Source organism: Pongo pygmaeus, chromosome 3 (genome assembly GCF_028885625.2).
Source record: "Pongo pygmaeus isolate AG05252 chromosome 3, NHGRI_mPonPyg2-v2.0_pri, whole genome shotgun sequence".
NCBI lineage: Eukaryota > Metazoa > Chordata > Mammalia > Primates > Hominidae > Pongo > Pongo pygmaeus.
This window is the reverse complement of record NC_072376.2, coordinates 91028046-91050735: the sequence shown is the minus strand read 5'-3', so window position 1 is coordinate 91050735 and position 22690 is coordinate 91028046. Positions and strand designations below refer to the sequence as shown.

At 39.2% G+C, this 22690-nt stretch overlaps 1 protein-coding gene across 2 annotated transcripts in view; it reads right to left on the bottom strand.

The window, feature by feature from the left end:
- BMP2K (BMP2 inducible kinase) overlaps positions 1–21166 on the bottom strand; it is a 142136-nt gene extending 120970 nt beyond the window's left edge. For both annotated transcript variants that reach the window (XM_054486538.2, XM_054486539.2), the window contains exon 1: positions 18735–21166. In XM_054486538.2, the coding sequence (XP_054342513.1) occupies positions 18735–18912 (178 nt within the window). In that variant the 5' untranslated portion in view covers positions 18913–21166. The remainder of the gene's footprint in view (positions 1–18734) is intronic.
- Positions 21167–22690: the final 1524 nt, after the last annotated feature.

The window sequence follows — 22690 nt, the reverse complement described above, 5'->3', positions numbered from 1 at the left end:
CAGCATTATGCCAGCCTCTCCTCGGGACTCCTTTAAGTGGCCTTATAACTATTAAGTACAAAACTACCTCACCTCTTCCACTAGATTTCCTAAACAGCATCTGCAACTCTTTAACCCATCATCTGCTTTCTCAGATCGCCTTCAATGTTCCCTTCACCCAATGACCACACTCGGTCATCTCACCTAAACTGCAATTATCTTACAACAGTTAGATAATTAGAGAGTTCTTCTCATGTTCATTTTGTCAATAAACTTTAATAAGTGTCTGTGAAAGTCTCTGGAACACGTTTTAAATGGGACACCGTATGTGTGAGTTTGTAGTCTATTGAGAGAGAAAGACAAAAAAGTTATTATGGCACACTGCGATAAATGTGAGCAAATATAACGGAAGTACAAAGGGTTATAATGAAGAAATTATGTTTGGAATACCCTCAATCCAGCATTCTCTCTTCACTTCAACAAGCCCTGAAATTTCATTGTTTTAGGAAGTCTTTTTTGATGAGAACTGATTACATAAGCCAAGAATCTACTGCATACATAGCATCACCAACCTATTCAAACTAAACAGGCAAACACTTAATTTACATACCCTCCAATTCAGTGGCTTATTTATATAATCCCTCTTATGACTAGAGATATATAGTAAGCAAACATCCCATAACTTTATGACAGCTGGCATGGTGGCTCACACCTGTAATCCCAGCACTTTGGGAGGCCCAGGTGGGAGAATTACTTGAGCCCAGGGGTTCAAGACCAACCTGGAAAACATAGTGAGACCTCGTCGCTATAAAAATTTTAAAAATTAGCCAGGCGCAGTGGCACATGCCTGTGGTCCCAGCCACTCAGGAAGCAGAGGTGGGAAGATCGCTGGAGCCCGGGAGGTCAAAGCTGCAGTGAGCCAAGATCATGCTACTACCATGACAGAGCAAGGACATCTCAAAAATAAAGAAAAAATAAACAGAATGATTACCACTTTAACACATGCTTAATCTTTTCAAACACTATTAATGCTCAAGTTTAAAAAAATTAACTCTTTCGATCAGGTTCCCAGCATGAAGTGTATGAATCTCCAATGTACTAGTAGATTGTGTTCTGACAGTTTCTAAGTCTACTTTCGGTATTCAGAATATTGTCCCACAGAAACAGTCTTATATGTGATTCTTAGGTTCTAGGGTCCATTTACAGTTTAATACTAACAGTACTGTAATACCTAATGACGGTCTGTTCAAACTTTTCTATGAAAACATTCATTCAAGGTTCCAACATGAGAGGCCAAGGATGCATCTCATTGTACCCAGCAACACAGATTTCACTCAGCCTACCAAATTGTCAGAAAGGGATTCCCCCCTCAGATCCAAGACACAAGCAGTACCCAAGTAACTACAAGCAGAGGTCAGGGGAGGAGTCTACACATTTTACAGCAGTTTCTCACTTTTCTTTGGTCACATGGCCTTTTGGGAATATGATGAAAGCCATAAGCCCTCTCCCAAGAAAAATGCACATGGATGTTTATGAACCCCAGGCAAATAACCCCAACTGCAAAGTGCACACTAAACACTGTAAACTGTACACTATAGATCAGCACTGTCCAGTATGTCCAATATAATGTAAGCCACATATAAAATTTTAAATGTTCTAGTAACTACATTAACAAGGTAAAAAAAAAACTGTAAAATTAGTTTTAATACATTTTTGACCCAATATATCCAAAATATTATTTCAACATGTAATCAATACTATAAAAATATTAATAAGGTCTTCTATGTTTTTTTACATTAAGGCTTTTATATCCAAGTGCATTTTATACATACTGCATATCTCAATTCAGTGTAGCAACATTTTAAGTACTCTATAGCCACACGTGGCTACTAGCTACTATATCAGACAGTTTTATTACACTATACATTGTAGACCCAGAGATTCTCAAAGTCTTTTGGCCTCAAAGTCTTTTGGCCTCAGGATCCCTTTACATTCCTAAAAACTATCAAAAACCACAGAGTGCTTCTGCTTACATGGGTTACATAAATCCATATTATATTAGAAATTAAATCTGAAAATTTTTAAACCTTTATTAATTCATTTAAAATTATAAACTCGGTGCATAACTTTTTTTTTTAATTTTTTTTTTTTTTTTTTTTTTTTTTTTTTGAGACGGAGTCTCACTCTGTCACCCAGGCTGGAGTGCAGTGGTGCAATCTCGGCTCACTGCAAACTCTGCCTCCCGGGTTCACGCCATTCTCCTGCCTCAGCCTCCTGAGTAGCTGGGACTACAGGTACCCGCCACTACGCCCAGCTAATTTTTGTATTTTTAGTAGAGATGGGGTTTCACCGTGTTAGCCAGCATGGTCTCGATCTCCTGATCTCGTGATCCACCCGCCTCAGCCTCCCAAAGTGCTGGGATTACAGGCTTGAGCCACCGCGCCCAGCCTACATAACAATTTAATAAAAAATAGCTACATTTTTCAAAAGAAAAACTTGGAGACTACAGTGGCACTGTTTAATATGTTTGCAAAACTCTAACATTTGGCTTAATAGAAGACTGTTGGATTCTCATACCTACTTTGACAGTAAATCTATAATATGTTGTTTTGGTTAAATGAAGTACATAAAGATAATTCAGCCTCACACAGGTAAGTAGAGGAAAAGTTATCTTTTCAGATAACTATGAATATAGCCTATTCTTCTTTGCTATTGTAGCAAAACATGATAATTAGTACTTTCTTAAAGGTTAGTTGTAATAAGGAATCTAAAACCACATCACTGAATTTTTTGCGTTACAATTAAAATCCAGTGGTCAATCTTGTACTTTGTAAGATCATGTGTTTGGAAAATATAGGTTATACAGATATTCCATTACAGAATTTAAAAAAAAAAATCACATTTGTTAATATTATCACCTGTCTCCTCAGAAAGGCTTTTAAAGTAATAGGGAACTGTAAGCTCAGAATGGCTGAGACAAGTTTTCTAAAATTCTGATTTTCTTTGAAAGTTCAAATTCCTACATTAATAAGATGTGTAATTTGTTTTCCTTGAAGTGACAGGCTCATCTTTTAAGAAAATGTCTGCCAAATATCCAAGTCTAAATGAACAATCATAGTTTGTCACTGTTTCCAGTAAAGATGATATTCTATGAAAAAGGCAGCTACTTCAGCAAACAACCCCATCACCCAAGTGCTCTTCCTCAATTACACCATACTGCTTCCTTATGCAGCAAAAGTGCTTTGTGTGTATTTCCCATTTTTTCACATAATATATTAAAAAGGCATATACTTAAAAATGGCCAATAAGCACATGAAAAGATGCTCAAAATCACTAATCATTAGGAAAACGTACATCTTTTATGTTCTTCTATAACAATATTGTGATTTTCTTCACAGAGGTTCTGCACATTTCTCATGAGATAGATAACACTTCATTAGGATGGCTATTAAAAAAAATTGCAAGTGTTGGTGAGACAAGGATGTAGAGAAACTGGAGCCCATGTGCAATGCCGTTGGGAATGTAAAATGGTACAGGAACTGTGAACAACAGTAGGGCAGTTCCTCAAAAACATTAAACATAGAATTATCATATGATCCAATAATTCCCTTCTGGATATATACCAAAAAGGCATGAAAGCAGGGACTCAAACATATACATATTTGTACACCATATGTACAGCAGCATTATTCACAACAGCCAAAAGGTAGAAACAACCCAAATGCCCACAGACAGACAAAATGTGATACATACATACAACTGAATATTATTCAGTCTTAAAAAGGAATGAAATTCTGATGTAGGCTACAAGAAGGATGAATACCTTAAAGGCATTTTTAAGTAAAATAAGCCAGACACAAAATGCTAAATATTGTTATGATTCCACTTCTATAAGATACCTAGAATAGTCAAATTCACAGAAATGGAAAGTAAATCATGGTTATCAGGGTCTAAAGGAATAGGGGAAGTGGAAAGTTGGTGTTTGATGGGTACAAAGTTTGTTTAAAATGATGAAAATTTTCTGGAAATAATGATGATGAATGCACAACAATTTGAATGTACTTGATGCCACTAAACTGTACACTTCAAAATGGTTATTATGGTGAATCTTACGTATATTTTGCAAAAAAGAAAAGACACGTACTCAAGGGCCAACAGTAATGAAATGCTTTTCACTACCCTTGATTAGTGTTAAGGTGCTTGCAGTGTGAATGCCAATACAGTGTAAGTGGCAAATATGTCTTAGTATTATTATGAAAATATTTTTTACCTGATAGACCCCCTATCAAAGGGTCTTGAGGACCCTTTCCCTTGGGGTCCACATACCACACTTTGAGAACCATTACCAAAATCTATTTTTCAGAAAAGTCAATTAATGAAGGAAGGAAAGAGTAGGAAAGATCACAAGTTTTATTTGTGTTTGTTTTGTCTTTTGAAATTAAACAGGCTTATACGCCAAACAGGATATAAACTGTTAAGGGTATAAACTGGTATACCTCAACAGGTATAAAAAAATATTAAGGAACAAGTAAAAATAAGAGAAAAATCAGATAACTGATGGAAAAAAGAATGGGAGAGAAAAGATGGCCAGGGGCTCAGCCTCTATCTAAAGTTGGAAAGAGAGACAATTATTAGAGGCAGATGGGAGGGGGGAATAGGTTACATTTTTTAAAATTTATTATTTTTATGATTATTATTATTGTTATTTAGACACAAGGTCTTAGTCTATCACCCAAGACAGAGTGCAGTGGCACAATCACAGCTCATTGCAGTCTCGAACTCCATCTCGGCCTCCTGAGGTGTGGGCCACCATGCCAGGCTCTATATTTTGACTTATGAAAAAGCTCATTTTACTCAGAAAAACGTATAGACACTAGATGAATTCTTCTTGATAATGATGGTGATACTTCCATAGTTTGAAAAATATTAGAAAAATTATCTTTTTTTTGTACTGAGTTTATTTAGGAAGAAATAACATATTGACAATATTGAGTCTTCTTAGCTGGTAACACGACATAGTTCTCCCTTTAGACAAGTTTTATTTTATGTTCTACTAAACAATATAATTTTTTTTCACAGAGGTTCTGCACATTTCTCATGAGTTTAGCTCTTAGGTGATATACATTGTTTTGCTATTACGAATGTAATTTATTTTCTAATTATTACTGGGATGTAAGAAAACAATAAGCTTTATTTTGTAATTACTACTCTACAAATATTTCTTATAAATCCTAGTTGCTTTTCAATATCCTTTTGAGTTTTATACCCAAACAATAATGCCATTTCGAAGTAAGTTTAGTTTAGAAACATTATCTTTTAATGTTTTAAAATCATAAATCAAGCACCATTCTATTTCAACTTTTTACTTGCCTGTGTATAAAAATATGCCAAATGTATCATAAAAGTAATGTCATGTCATTTTTAAGGAAACTGTTTTATAATATCATAGGAATTTATATCACTGTAAAGATTCAGATGTTTTGTATTCCAAGTTTAAGTCTAAAGCATTTGTGCTGTCATCTAATAAACAGAAATTTAAAAGAATCGTGTTTTCTTTTTACTTTGAACACCACACAAATTTATCAGGTAAAATGCAAATAAGGATCTGATATTACAGCACTTCAGACTCCACGTGCCATAACCTTGAACTCAGAAGAAAAGCAGAGGATAAGAACTTAGCTATTTCTCTCTTTTACCTTCCCCCCACAGGAGGTCCTCCGTGTTGCTATGCTAAATTCAACTGAAGAAGCTGAAGTATTGCACCTTTACGCTACATACTTTACAGTTCACAAATACACTATTTCATGAATGACTTGTCCTCTCTAAACTGAGAGAACAGACTAACCTGGGAGAAAAGCTGGAATTTAAACTTTTAAAATTAATCGTGACATCTTAGCTCAAGTAACTGCAGCACATGGTTTGACTGCCTTAGGAAAATACAAAGCAGAAAAGCTTTAACTTTGAAACTCAAGCAAAAATGTTTGAGAATACTTCTTCCACCTCATACTCCTCACACACCCAGTAATACTCCAGCTGCCTTCAGACTATTAAAAGTCCCCAGGTCCCTTAAACCAGTTCCAAGTCCCCACCCCAATCAAAGGACAATGCCCATACATACAGGAGCTATGCCTATAGCTACAGGCCAATGCCTATACAGCATAGGAGCCAATTAAACAGGCCATAAGTAAAAGTACTTAGGCGTAAGGAAACAAAATGAAAAATAAAAATAAAAGAAAGAGGCCATAACTACTAGAAAGAGTGCTGGTCACGAGAACTAAGTTCTACTCTCCACAATCAACACTAATAATGTGACTCTGGGTTCATTCATTACTCTATTTTCTCATGGTTAAATGAGGGAACTAAATTTGGATAATTACTACAATTATGGAAAATTTAACGAAGCACTAGCATTTTCAAAGAAAGACTATTAGTCCAACAATACCAATTACAGTTAACATAATACTCAGGATACTTTCTGTAAGAGGCTCTGAGAAGGTCCTGTTTTTAATTCAGGTTCTTACACATTGTTTCCTATATTTCGTCTTCCAAAGCAAAAGAAAAAAAGAAAAAAATCAGTGAAATTGACCTTATACTATCCATAATGGCCCACTACAACTTTTTGAAATACCTTTAGTGTATTTTTAAAAAATTTAAAAAAAAACAGCCACTATTCTAAGATGAAAACAAATCTGAACCTTGAGTCTGTATATAAGGGTTTCTCAAGCTAGGAATTTATGGGCATTAGTTACATCCAACCTTGAACACTATGGATTCATACAGCCCTTACAAATGCACTTCCAACATTCCCTATGGATAGGCAAAAAATACCATACACAAACACATATTTTAAAAAAATAAAACTCATGAGTTTGCAATATTTCTAAAGTTCCCACTGCACTAAGGTGAAAAACTATAAAACCCATAACAGCTACCTTCACTTGTTTAAAAATAAAAACAAGTACCAATTTGGGTTGAGATCCTTAGAATTTCTCCTTTGGGTTGTATAAACATTTTGCTAAAAGATGAAAATTTACCAAAGATTTAGCAATCCAGTTAACTATTCACTAGGATTTAAACTGAGCTGTCTGGATGAGTTAACCATAATACTGTGCTAATGAAACTAAGGATCTATTCCAATTTCAATTTAGGCCCATTAGGTAGACAAAAAAAAAAAAAAAAAAAATCCTTAGATCCACATTACTGCACATAACAATTAACTATCTTACATACTCCTGTTAGTGATCATAGAAGACACCATCAAAAGCCTACGCACAGCTGAGCATATATATACCCAACCTCTGAAGAAATATTTCAGAATACATGTCCTACTGATCATGAGTCAGTAGCAACTTTTTTTTTCTATGCCTGTATAAAAAAATAGACCATTAACATTCAACGGAAGAGAGTCTGTGATGCAGGCAAGAGAATGAAAAAATGAGTAATTGCCAGTGATGCATAATCCCACTCCCTAGAAAAATAGTCCTGACAAGATTCAGGAAAAAAAAAATTACTTTAGTAGTAGTATCTTTATGATTCAGAAAGAATAGTAAAACCTAAACTAACCACTGACAATCTCATTCAAAAGAGAATACTTATGTATAAAGCTCCAGGCAGCCCTAACAATGGTCCAACCAGCAAAAATAAAGCAAAATAAGTAAATACAGCATTTAGGCAAGGGGAAGTAGTGTACTAGAACCCTCTCTTCCAGAAAATGAAAGAAAGGATAGTCAAGGGTGGTTTGCTACCCTCTGACCTTTGGGGCCAGGCTTACAAATTTCCTAATCTAAAAGCAAACTAAATGTCTTTCCACCTAGAAAATAAGTACCTTCAATATCATACAGTCCAGTTAAAGGAATCCCCAAAGTTAATTCTCATTTGTTTCCCTCCCCAGGAGGCTTAAGGAGATGAGATCCCCTTCTTCTTCCTAATACCCTCATCCTCTTAAGCCACCATTCATCCCATTATCCGCCACTCAAGATAAAGCCATACACAGCTGACCATCCCCAAAACTGTTTCTTCTTAAGATCAGTTATCCAAAGCACATACTTTAGACTACCCAGCTCCCACTCTGTCTAACAGTAGTGGCTCAAGGGAATTCAGGCTAGAACATTTTGAGAGTCACATCAAATACAAGCAATGCAGTACCCACAAAACAAAGATGTACTACACATATAACCATAACAGAAATCAAACAGGCTAGGAGTCCAAAAATAAATCTGGTAGTATTTTTTTTATCCATCTATTTAATGCTAGAACTACATTATTAACAAATATCTCTATCTCCTTATTTTAAAATGGACAGAACTTCAAAAACACAGTCAGCTTTCTCCTAAATATCAACTGAACAGTTTGATATGTCAAATATGGCTGCTATCCAATTGTTTCATAGTAATTTGCAGCAAGCCTTCTGATCACTTTTGAATACCAAAACTCAACCTCTTACAGAGGTACTTAATACTATCATGAGTACAGCACTGCAAGAGATAAAAGACGAATACAAGGCCAAGCATGGTGCCTCACACCTGTAATCCCAGCACTTTGGGAGGCCAAAGCAGGAGGACCACTTGAGGCCAGGAGTTCAAAACCAGCCTGGATTACATAACAAGATCCCATCTCTACCAAATATTTTAAAAACAATGAGAGAGAAAAAAAGAATGAATACAAGATAAGCCTTAAAAGAATTAAATTTTAAAGTAGAGAAAATTACACATTTTATTAGAATAGAACAAAGCTATTTAAGATAAGTGCTATATGAGTAACAGTTGCTACGCAGCGCAAAGGAAAACATAATTACACTTATCTGGTTGTAGATAGGGTTTCGGGAAAAAATAAAGATCGCAAAAAAGTAACTATTTTAAATATATCCTACAAGACCCAATTTTTAACAGAGTGGTGGAGGCCAGTATTTGCATTCTGGGCAAACATAAAAACATAAGCTAAAAAATAGAAATGGGAAAGTGTGGCAAGGTGGCACATGCCTATTGTCCCAACTGTCGGGAGGCTAAGGCAAGAGGACTGCTTGAGGCCAGTAGCTCAAAGCTGCAGTGAGCTATGATCACTCCAGCCTAGCCAATAGAGACCTTGTCTCAAAACACACACACACACACATTAGGTGGCTTATAAGCAACAGAATTTCTTACTGTTATGGAGACTAGAAAGTCCAAGAGCAAGGTGCTGGGAAATTTAGTGCCTGATGAGGGCTTGTTTCCTCACAGATGGCCATCTTCTCACTCTAACCTTATGTAGTGGAAGGGATGAGGGATCTCTTTGGGGCCTCTTTTATAAGGGCATTAATTCCATTCATGAGGGCTCTCTGACCTAATCACTTCCCAAGGGCCCCATCACTAAATAGCATCACCTTGGGGGTTGGGATTTCAACATATGAATTGGGGGAGGAGTCACAAACATTCAGACGATAGCAGAAAGCTTGAGAGAAGTGCAGAAAATACCAAGCACATGAGTGTAATATAAGTAGGGAGTAAGAGTAAGAGATTAAGGCTAGAGAGATAGGTTGGAGGTCATACTGCAGGGGGTCCTGAATCCTAGAGGAACGAGTTTGTACTTTACTTGGTTAGGCAAGTAAGAGAGTGACATGAGCATAAGTCCATTTTAGGAAGAATAAACTGGAAGGAATACAAGAATTGGTTTGTCAAGGAAAGAGTCTGAAAGAACAGTCCAAATGCTAACGTAATTCTCTAAATGAGATGTATTAAGGATCCAAATTAGGGCTGACAGCATTGGAAACAAAAAGTACCCAATTTCCCACACATATCATGGGTAAACTTTGTATCTGTAAACTTAATCGGAGAAAGTACTGTCATACCTCCTCCTCATATATTCTTTTTGAATAAAAAGATTTTGTTTTGTTACTTTCTAATACTCTCTAAAATACATATATTGTGCATGAGTCTCTTAGAGAACACAATCAAGATAGTAAAATAAGCAATTAAGGTGGCATGCCCACTGATACTAAATAGCATTCTGAAATGTCCCACAATTTAATTTGAGCTTCTACCCAGATCTCAAGGAGTAGCATGTAAGGTAACTTCTTAGAAAAGACCTTTTTCCAATGATTAAAAAATAATTTTAGGCCGGGCGCAGTGGCTCATGCCTGTAATCCCAGCACTTTGGGAAGCCAAGGTGGGCAGATCACCTGAGGTCAGAAGTTAAGAGACCAGCCTGGCCAACATGGTGAAGCCCCGTCTCTATTAAAAATACAAAAATTAGCCAGGTGTGGTGGCAAGAACCTGTAATCCCAGCTACTTGGGAGCTGAGGCAGGAGAATCATTTGAACCCAGGAGACAGAGGCTGCAGTGAACCACAACTGCACCACTGCACTCCGGCCTGGGCAACAGAGCAAGACTGCGTCTTGAAAAAATAAAATAAAATATAATAAAATAAAAATAATTTCATACTTTAGGATTAAAAAATAAATTGCCATTCCATTGTGAAGTCTGTCAAAGAACTCAAACTGTGTAACGATCAAACACAATCCTTTCATTACGGTCTCAATCCTGAAATTGTTCATTGCTATTCCTCCCTATCCCATGCTCCTCATTTATCGAAAAGAGCAGTAAAAATCGTTACATAGACAGAATCCAAGAATACTAAAATGGAAAAAGATGTTACAAATTCATTTTTTCCACTTCATTTTTTTCTTGAGGAAACTGAAGTCAAAACGTCACAATGCAAGTTAGATACAGAACAGGGATTACCAGCTGGTATTTTTCCCCCTGATAGATGCGTCCAAGAAGGCACTATTTCAAAGATAATTAAAAATGTTAAAATGGGCAAACTAGTAGCAACAATCATTCCATATTTTAAAATAATACTTACTGCAAAATGCCTCTAATGTTACTGCAATTCTACAAGACTAGGATAAACCAAAAACAAAGTCTCTCTGTAGAAAAGGCCTTACAACCACTTTCCTGCAGAGAGAGACTTTTGAAACAGTTAGCAGACATGTGCTGACTGACCTCATTTGTAAAGCTGATACACATAGACAAAGAATCTCCAAATTAACTAAGTGCCCAGCTATTTAAAACAGCTCAGTCATTAACCACTCAACTTCCCAACTTAGTCCCCTAAAAATAGCAGGCTGTGGGTAGATGAATGGTTCACCAGATGCATACAAGATAAAACCAAGGAATAAACAGTCCCAATCCTTTGGAGATGAAATATTATACCCGACCACTAGAAAAGTGTGGCAGCTTTGAAATGGTAGTTCAGGACTCTTAATTTTGGAATCCCAAGTCAAGGCTTTAATCATTTTGATAGCTACCAAATGAGCTCTATTGGATGTATATGAAACTACTTCAAGTTCTGACAAAAAAATAGGAGGGAAATGGTGAAAGAAAACCAAGATAATATACAAGATCAGAAAGAACACTATAAAAGACCCAGGATCAACACAAGGACATCTGTCTCACTTTCTAGTATGTTCTCTAACATTAACAACATCAAGGACCTTTTCCAAGTTTCCCTCCTGTGCATCCCATGATGAAACATACTAACAAATATTAATTCATTTTCATTATTTTTAAAATATCAAAGACATAGCCTTTTCAATATGCCCAGCATGAGAATGTCAGTATTAACCACAATAGTTGACTACAGCCTAAAAGCAAAGATATTTGGCATGTTTGTACAATTTAGCACTTTTATTTTTATTTATTTATTTATTTATTTTGAGACAGCATCTTGCTGTGTCACCCAGGCTGGAGTGCAATGGCTCTATCTCACCTCACTGCGACCTCTGCCTTCTGGGCTCAAGGGATTCTCTGCCTCAGCTTCATGAGTAGCTGTTATTATAGGCACGTGCCACTATGCCCGGCTAATATTTGTATTTTTAGTAGAGACGGGGTTTCACCCTGTTGGCCAGGCTGGTCTCGAACTCCTGGCCTCAAGTGATCTACCTGTCTCAGCCTCCCAAAGTGCTGGGATTACAAGCGTGAGCCACCATGCCCATCCTGTACAATTTAGCACCTTTACTGGAGATAAATGCATTACAAATTTCCACTGTTGTTTTGGAATACTGAAAATTTAGAATAATTGTTTTAGTGTCAATAGCTTGTCCTTGAATAAAACTACTACCTCTAGAGGAAATACATTAACGGACAATCAAAACTACATCCTAGGAGCTATCACTACAATAATAACATAAACAACCCAAAAGAGAACCATTTGTTAATAATATTGTATATAGTGTCCTTTGTTGCAAATAATTTCCATTTTATAGTGAAATCATATGCTACTATATAGGTCAAAATTTTATATAGCTGATTGAAACTTGAAAATTCAATATGGCTGAGGGACACACAATTATCTAACAAACTATTCAGATATTTTTCAAACACAAATGTGATACTTATTCAGGACAAATGTGACACCAAATATATAATAAAGTCACTATAATTTCCAAATCAGATTTCACTGAAAGCTTATAACCAAATCGGAACTTAAAAGTTCACTCATATTTATGAAGACATTTGGCAATGCACTGTCAGGTACTGTCACACATTATCTTCTCTAATCTTCATAGAGATTCAGAAGAGGAAACAATGTTTTCTAAGAGCTTAATTAAACAACAACAAAAAAAGATGCTGAGTAAGTACTACTGGACAACTGAATGCACAGGTGAACAGACCTTGGTTCTACCCCCAAAAAGCTCAGCATCCAAAAAAAGCTGTCAAAATCAACCAAAAAATGTAAAACAATTTCACAATTGCATGTAACATACTTTTTAAAAACTCGGCCACCTTTGTAGAATAAATAAAAATATAATGTCAATAAAGCAAGATAACTACAAGGGGGCATCTGGGTTATTTTTTTTCTTTCCTGTTTCAAGTTGTTAAATGAAATGACACTGCCTTAACTGTTGTTTGTCTTCACCAAACTAGAAAACTCAGAGTCCTCTGGCCTAAGTACAAAACCTTTGATGGTCCAGTAAAGAGCCCTCCACTGGTGCTCTTCAATTTGCAAATTAGGCCTTAAATTCTACTGAAGATCATCATCTGATCAAAAATAAAAAAGTCAAGCATCATTTCCTTTGAGAAGTAGATGAATGTTCATGGTATGGCCAACTTGTGTGATACAACATCAATTAAAACAGAGTCTCTCTAGCCTTAAGAATTTTACTATCTGGTAGTGGAGATGACAGAGGAACAGTAGTTAACAACCTTAGTGTTTCTAGGTGCTTACATAATTCCATCTCAAGACAGATTAAATGTGACAAGAGGGAAAAAAGCAAATAGTTACAAGTGTCCACAGAAAGGAGGAAGTGATCATAACCAGTACTTAGGAAACAGGGATTACAGAGACAAAGGCAGAGTGCTAGGCAAGTACAAGATTCAGTCACGGACCAACAGGGAGTGGAGCACATTGCACCAGGCGCAAAGAGTATTCACCCAGCAAATAATTACAGGTAAACTTTTAAAGATAAGAAGTGAGCATGAATAACTGTGAATGCCAGGTGAAAAAATGTGATCAAGTAAGATGACTTTGCAGCAACACAACTGCTCACTCCCTCCCCTTCTTGAAATACTCTCAAGTTTCCAGGTATCAGAGAGTCCTGGTATTCCTCATACCTCTCTAGCACCTTCTTCTTAGTCTTCTTCGCCCGCTCGAAATCAGTGGTACTCGGTACTCAAGGTGTGGTTCCTGAACCGGCAGCATCTGTATCACTGGAAGAGTGGGCCTCACTCAGACATAATCAAAAGTTGGGGACCAGGCTCAGCACTTTGTGTTTTACCAAATCCTCTGAATGTTTATAACGAACACTAATGTCTGAGACCAATGCACTATAAGAGTCCTTCAGTGAGCACCTTCTCATTCTACACTCTCCCTACATCCATCCTCTCCCAGGGCTTTAAATAACAGCCAAGGCTCACTAATCAATCAGAAGTACCATCTCTAAACCCAAACACCTTTGCTGAGTTCCAGACCACATACCCAACTTCCCATTTGATATTTCCTCTCAGATATCTCATCCAAACACATCTCTAAACATGTCTGGAACTACTGGCTGTCCTCCAAACATCTCAAAAAAAAAAAAAAAAAAAATCTGTTCCTTCATTATGTTCCCAAACGGTACTTTCACCTGAGAGATACATAAGCAAGTAATTCCTAACACTTCCTATGACCACCACAAGGTCTTCCCATTTAAGCATTATCATCTTCATCCCCACTGTCATCATTTTAACCTTATAATTTGTACACCTCTCTACACAGCAATCAGCATGATCTTATAAAAATACAAATCAGAGCATGTCACTGTCCCAATTCAAACCCTTCAATAGCTTCCTGTTGCATTTCAGATAAAACCTAAACTCCTCAGCATGGTATACTCAGCCCCGGACCCTGGTCACCTTGCCAACATCATCTTGGATCTCTCTTACATGTGATTCATTCATTGTAGTCCACAGCTCTGAGCGTATTTCAGTTTCTGAAACTTCCTTCCCTCACATAGAGACTTCAGTCTTCATGACATACTTCAAATCACCCCGACCTCACACCTCTGTTTTTACCTAACTTTCTTCATCCTTCAGGTTTCTGCTAAAAGATCAAAAAGGCCTTCCTTGACGCCCCCCCAGTCTAAACTGAATTCTCTCATAAAACCCTGAGCATTGTCTTCACGACACATATCAAAAATTTTAACTATAGTGATGATTTTTGTTGGCTTGTTTAGCTTTTACCTTCCACACTAATCTGTAAGTTTCATAGGCCAGAAGAATACCTCCACTATTGTCCTCTACTATGTTAAGTAGCACCTAGCAGTGCTTAGCACACAAAAGGCATTTAATGAAGTTGTGTAGTAGTAACAGTTGTTGATATTTTTATTCGATCCTTCCCTTTTTTCTATCCTCTCTTATCTTCTCTTGGGAATGTGAACTTACAAGTTACTGGGCAGCCACAGGTGGTTTCTGCAAATGAGATATAATGCTTAAATCTATCATTTCCCTACTAATTTATAGTGCAAAATCAGATGTATAGTACAACCTTTCTGAAAAATTAACAACGAGAACTGGCTAATACTTAGCTTATCTAAGCATTTAACTCTAAGAGAAATACTGAGCTATTTTTAAAGAACCCTGTAGTAAATTCCTGGCCTCCAATTACTAACAATCCAATAACCCCCAACACCCATCTCAGTAAATCTTACCCACATCACCATATTCACACTATCATTCCTACCCAGCCCCCATAACCTCGTGATTACATTATCTCAACAAGTTATCTCTGCTCTCCCAGTCTCAACACCCCATTTTAGGTCCATTTTGTACCAAGGACATTTAGGGAAAACAATGTCCCCTACTCAAAAACCAACTTATTATCAATCAGTATTAAATTCCTCAGACGACCAAAGGCTCGTTATGGTGATGCATGTGGTCAACAAGCCAATCCTAGGTTTTAGTAAAAACTTGGAAGGTTACATTGAATTAATTATATGAGCCTGACAATTTGTCACTGTTTGAAGCTAAAACCAACATACAGCTCTCCCTCATTTCTACAGACCAAAGTTGGGATCTGCTTAGTACAGACTCCTAAACAGTTTTCGAGAAAAAAACATGAACTGCCTCACTACGCTATTAGTCCTTTAAACTTTGAGGAGGAATTAAAAAGGTACAGGTTCTATTTTCAAACACTTACGTGCTTGACTACAAAGACATTATGATACAAAGTATATAATGTTTCAGAGAGAAAACTTTAACAGTTTAGTTATAACATACAACCTACCCCTGAGAATGTGCTTTTTAAATTATAGACATAATATGTGCATATACATATCTACCTATAACAAAGGTTGCTCCTCATTAGTTGGGGATATTATATTTACAAATTCATCTACTCACTAACATTTATTTGTATCCCCAAAATCATTACTCATAGCACTTCCACTGTCATTTGCAGACATGTGCACAATGGTGAAAAATGTGAGTCTACTGACGTGCACATTCTTGTTTCAGCTTACATAGTGTAAACAAGTGTCCTTTTCATGGTCTATTTAGTGCCATGTTTTTCTCATTTTTGTGCTTGCTATTGGTGATTTCACTGTTGAAAACAGTCCCTAAGCATAGCGCTAAAGTGCTGTCTAGTGTTCAAGGAGCAAAGACTACAGAGAAAATACAAGTGTTAGATAATCTTCATTGAGGCATGATTTACAGAGCTGTTGGCCATGATTTCAATGTTAATAAATCAACCAAATATATTAAATAAGGTGTGTTTAAACTGCAACACACATAAAACAACGTTGTATCTTGATCAGTTGACAAAGATGTTGTGAACAGCAGCTTTCGGGAATCTAACACTATAGTAGGAGCAGTGGTTCAGTGTTTGCTAATCCAGTTTTCACGGTGACTTTTTGGAACATAACTAATTATATACAAATAACAACAGAGAGACGGACTGATTTTTTAAAAAAACACTGCAGAGGTCATTATGAGTAAACTACCAATGTTTGCAGGAGCATGGCAAAAACACTTCAGGGCACAGTATCTACTGAGTCTTCCTGGCTCTGTTTAAACAACTTTGGGCCAAAACACAAAATGCAAAATCTACCAAGTTTGTGCTTTGGTCTGTCTTAGCTTCTACCGCTTTGCCTACTCAGTGGTATGCCTCTCCCCAAATCAAGTACTCTAAACTTGAATGCATTTTCACAAGTACATGACCCAATCTTATGATTAGGGAGACCCATCAATTATTGATCAATCACGCTTAAATGCGAACTAGACTTGTGCTTAAACATCTTGTCTAAATTGTGGCACTATTTATTAGGAAGGGAGTATTAAGCATCTGAAATAAGAACAGACCGGCCAGGATCAAAATTAAACTGATTATACATAGACAATTCCAGTTGTGTGGGTGATGGAAACAGAAAAAATATACAAGGAAAGAAAACCTAGGCCTTGGCCTCCCTTCCAGGAAATTAAAGCTGGGGTGCAGGATGGAGAAGTTTCATCTTCCAAAAGGATTTCTTCAGTCCTTGCTTCCTCCTAGCATTTGATTATTGATTTTTCAAGAGAAATGATACATTTACGGCAAAAGTCAGTGGAATACTCTAACAGTGACATTAGCGCTTGAAATAAACTTTTATTCTTCGCTGTGGTTGAACGAACTCTCCTTTTGAAATTCATCTTTATTATTTTCCAAAAATTTTTTTTTATTGAAAATGGCTTGCTTAGGGTAGTGATAAGATATGCTTAGGGTAGTGAGTAATACAAGTTACAAATTCAAAATCTAGTTTGTGAAATGTCAGTATTTTTTTTCTATTAAATAAAAGACCCATCTGGAATTTAGTGGAATGAGTGAGTGTAACACTACTCAAGCTACACTTCAATTAGTTACTAAAACAATTCAAAGACAGAATATGGCATTTGAGTGAATAGCCATGTGCTTTTAAAACCTACAACACAATCTAAACCAATAATTGAAATTCATGTGTAATAAAGAGCTAGAAAACTTTATAGTATAGTAAATCTTTTATAAAGACCACTCACCACATATTCATTCTTCTGAAAAACTAAGGATCCTCCTTCTCCCACCTCTCCAAGTTTCGGCCAAGATCATTATTCTGAGCAATGATTCACGAAACAATGATATGTACACCTGAATAATTCACGATTTCTTTCTCTTTCAAATATTTTATACAAAAATCTTCAGGTTTTTTCCCTTGTGCTAATTTACTGTTGTTTATAGCATTTCAAAAAATACAAGCAGAATCTCAGTCTACTGTTTTCAAACCACATCAACGTCTAACGCTCGGAGAACTGAATCTACTCTTCGATTTCTTTTATCTTAACCATAGAACTTAAAAGGGCCATTTATCAACAAAAAGTATTTCTTTTAAAGTGTTTATTTTGTAGTATCATTTTGCAATTAAAAACTCAAAGGCCAATGAAGCATGCAGCACACAGGGCAAGTATTTTCTACAAGGCAATTATGCCAGAAATACAAAACTAAATTCTAAGTACTTCTTTTAAAATGAAGTAAACTTTTTTTGTAAGTAGACTTCTACCTGCCGTCATAACCTGTTCCAGGTCATGAAGGACCGACCACAAAACCTCGTAAGTGAAAGTTAACCTGCTTTTACATTACCTTTTAAACTACTATCAAAGAGACATACTGGGAGGGCATGAATAGCACCTTGTCCAACACAGAAGATTCTAAATAACAAAGATAAATGGGCTTCAAGTTTACCTGCTCCTCAGTGCAACCTACTAACTGAATTTAGAGCAAAGGATCACCTCCAACACGCACACATGCACACAAATACATTGTTTTTCAACAGATGACTGAGCTGCAGCAAACCCCAGCTTGACACCAGGGGCTGCAGGGTCCTATGCCCTGCAACGCGGGTGGAGGCTTAGATGAAAAGGCCAACGCATGACACCCGTCTGAGCCACAGCTGGCAGAACAGAGCTTCAATCCTGCTCGATCTGACCCTCTAATGAGTCACTGGCCCAATCGTAACACCAACCCACTTCCTAGCGCGTCTACTACCTATTTTCTCGCGTCAAAAAGCACAGAAAATGATTTAAACTAGGCATGAGAGAACTGTGCACCGGCCGGAGCAGCCAGCGGCAAGAAAAGCCAGCTTAAGAGAGAAAGCCCGAGCCACTCTAAGAGCCCCCGCTGGCCCGGCAGCAGAGGAAGAACGGGGTATAAGAGTCAGTCCGGAGGGCGAGGACCCGGAGAAGCCGCCGCCACACCCCAACCCTCCCTCACCTGCCTGTCCGAGCCTCCCCGGGCGCCCGTACCTTCGGCCAGCGACTCTTCCAGGGTGACCTGGTGGCGGCCGACCGCGAACACCCGGACCCCCACGGACGAGCCGCCGGAGCCGCAGCTGGCGCCGGCCCCGGCCCCGCCAGCCCCGCCACCCGCCGCTCCGCCGCCGCTGCCGCCCTCCGACTTGGGCATCCGAGAGAACTTCTTCATGGTCCCGCCGGCGAACTGGAGGGCGCAGGGAGCGTGCAAGGGCAAGTCCCCGGCCCGGCGCGCAGCCGGGCGTCCGCGAGGGGTAGCCGCTCCTGGCCCCTCCGAGCGTCCGTGCGCGCTGCGGCCCGCCAAGCCTCACATTCCGCGCTCCCCAACCGCACAGCCCGGGCCCCGCCGCCCGCTCCGCGGCTCCGCTGCAGCTGCCCGGCTCCCGCAGAGGGCGGTGGGGAGGGCGGGGACGGGGCGGGGCGCGAGGGGGCGGGTCCGAATGCAGGGTCGACACAGCCGCCTCTGCCAGTGCCCCGGGCGCCCCGCCGCCTCACTAAGCGCCTGGAGCGCGAGCCGGGGTAGAGGGAGAGAGCGAAGGAGGCTGGGCGGCCGGCCCCTCCAGGGAGTGGGCTAGACGTCTCAGGCCGCAAACCCGCAGGACCGCAGCCCGTCGCGCCGCCGCCGCCCCGGCCGGACCCGAGCCGCCTGCCACTCGTGGCCGTTGGCGGGGGGGGCGCTGCTGCCAACCGCTCATTGAGGCCGGGCGCCCCGCGCAGGCGCGCTGCCCGCGCCGCCGGAAGTGACGGTTCCGGCTCTTGTCACGTGGAGAGGGACCAGGGGAGGTGATTGTGGGGGTTGGGGACCAGGGCAAAGTCAGGGGTCCCGGGTCCGGGGTTGCGCCGGGAGGGTAATGGCCAGGCCCGACTTCAAGCAGGGAGGTGGCCCGGGACTGGCTCCCGCGCTAGTCACGCACCGGGGTCCGTCATCTCGACCGGGAGTCGCTGTGCCATTCTAGGGGCTTAAAAATGCCGCCAACAACTTTACCCCTGCTGAGGAACTTCTCGCTTCGTTTCTTAGCCAGTTTTCCAGGCCTTCTCCCTTGAGAATCTCCTTCCGCTCGCCCACCCTGAGCGTGGGAGGTGGGAGCAGGACGGAACTGGAGTGGATTCCAGTAACTGGACTTCTAAACCGTCTCGGTGTCGTCGCGCTCTGTAGCGGACGCCTGTGCTGGGAAGCGTTTTGCAGTTTATTAATTATTTAGGAGTACTTTAAACATCTCACGCCTGCTGTACCACAGCCATGTGGGGGTATTCAGAGCAGGTATTAAGGCCGTTTTGCAGACCATTCATCACTCTTGGCTAAAAGAACGTAACGGAGTCGCCCAAGGTCACAGCTGGCTCGTGGTAATTGGGGACTATTCTTTGATTCATAATTTTGTGCTTTTGGCCACCCTGAAAAAGTAGGGTCAGATCGTTGAAAAGCGGGCAGATTTAAGGCTGTTTGGAAGCAAAAGCGACCACTGCGTCTCCCTCAAATCAAAGAGATTTGCACCCCCTACCAAAAAAAAAAAAAAAAAAAAGCCCCGTTGCATCAGTTTCATAAACTACAGGAGTCTCCTGACTGCAGGGTGAAGCAGCAAAATAAATATGGGTGTAAAACCTTCAGGAGTGGTAGGGAATGGTAAACTGTAGAGCCTGTGTAAAGAGAGCAGCCAATTCTCAGCTCCAGCCTACTTTTCCGCAAAAGAAGATAGGCACACACACTGCGCCCAGAGGTTCCAGTTTCTTAGGAGAACCAAAAACCTGGAACTTTTTTCTAATGTGGCATTTCCCTGATTTTTAAAATATAGATCAAATAAATGGTATCTGCAGGACTCCAGTGTGCACCTTCTATGAAAGTAGATGAATGTGATTCTATCCCCACCCCTATTTCTTTATTCTTTTTAATGAGATAACGGGTAGAAACATTAGAAACTGTGCTTAGACAAAAACTTTGAACTTAAAATCCTTGTTCTTCTCTGCTGTTTGAAGAGAAGCAATTTCTGCCAACACTAAAATAGTGCTCTGGATTTAGGCATTTCTGCTACATAACCCACTAAACTAAAATTCTTCATCCAGAGACCTGATGTTTAAAGTAGATTCCAGCTTAGTGGAAGTGAGATTATATGTCAGATGATTGATGTGGTGTGGCAGTTGGGGATTTCCGTTTAGAAACAAGCTGACCACTTTCGTTGCTGTGGGGCTTCATTGTGGAGTCTCATTCCTAAATTTGAATTGTTTTGAATTGTTTTTTAAGCAGAATAATGGAAAGATTAAGTCATTTCATGCAATTCAAAACTGGAGTCAGACAAACATACAAAGTTTGGACCTGATATAACTTCATCTGATCACAACAAGCCTGCTATAATAAGTTTCAAAGTTAGTTTACGAGGATCACTTGGGGCCAGGAGTTCAAAACCAGCATGGTCAACATAACAAGACCTCATCTCTTTAAAAAAAAAAAAAAATTAAAAATTAGCCAGGCATGGGGGTGGTGCACCTGTAATCCCAGCTACTCAGGAGGCTGAGGCAGGAGGATCGCTTGAACCAAGGAGTTCAAGGCTGCAGTGCGGTATGATGGCACTGCTGCACTCCAGGCTGGGTGTCTCTTAAAAACAAAAAAAAAGTTTGACCAGTCGAAGTGGCTTGCACCTATAATCCCAGCACTTTGGGAAGCCGAGGTGGGTGGATTGCTTGAACTCAGGAGTTCAAGACCAACCTGGTCAATATGGTGAGACCTTCCATCTCTATCAAAAATACAAAAATTAACTGGGCGTGGTGGGGTGGCACAGGCCTGTGGTCCCTGCTACTTGGGAAGCTGAGGTCGGTGGATCACTGGAGCCAAGGAAGTCGAGGCTGCAGTGAGCCATGATAGCACCAGCTGCACTCCAGCCTGGACAACAGAGGAAGACCCTGTCTCTAAGTAAATAAATAAGTCAATTTACAATTAATGTGGTAAAGATCACTTGTATGTACCAATGTAACTTGACTTTTGATATTGAAATGTATAATTATAATAAATGTATAATTAAATGTGTAATAATGTATAGACCCCCTCTGAAAGACGAGGGTAACACCAAGCAATATGTTCTTTGATTTTTCTCACCAAGCATGTGACAAAATTTGGATATCTTTCCATCTTTATAGTACGTTAACGTCACAATATTCTGTAACACCCAATAACAAACATATAACTTAAAAATGCAAAGGCTACTAACAATCAAAAACATTAGAAAGGTGTGGTAGTGCACACCTATGGTCCCAGCTACTCAAGATGCTTAGGCAGGAGGATCGTTTGAGCCCAGGAGGTTGAGACTGCAGTGAGCTGTGATCGCACCACTGCACTCCAGCTTGGGTGACAGAGCAAGACCCTCTCTCAAAACAAAGCAAAAATGTTGTAGAGTATTTCCCCCCTTATCCAGGAAGGATACATTCCAAGACTCCCAGTAAACACCTGAAAGTGAGGATAGTAACCAAATCATCTATATATAATGTTTTTTCCTATATATACATACCTTTGGTAAGGTTCAGGGTTTAAATTAGGTACAGTAAGAGGTTAACAACAATAATAAATTAGAACAATTATAACAATTTCATGGATGGAAGATTCATTTTTACTGCAGATCTTAGCAACCTCAGCATATGATTTTTTTTAATTAAGTTGAGAACTTCACCTTTTCATTTAAGGAAAGCATTTTATGGCTTCTCCTTGGCATATTCGAATTGCTAGCATCATTATGCTTGCACTTGGAGCCATTAGTAAGTAAAATAAGGTTCCTTGAACACAAGCACTGTGACAGTGGATCTGAAAACTGGCAAGGCTACTAAGTGACAGGCAGAGAGTATAGACAGATATACTGGGCAAAGGGATGATTCACCTACCAGTCGGGCTACTCAGAACAGCGTGCAATTTAAAATTTACCAATTCGTTTTTCTGGAATTTTCCATTTAATATTTTCAGACCATTGTTA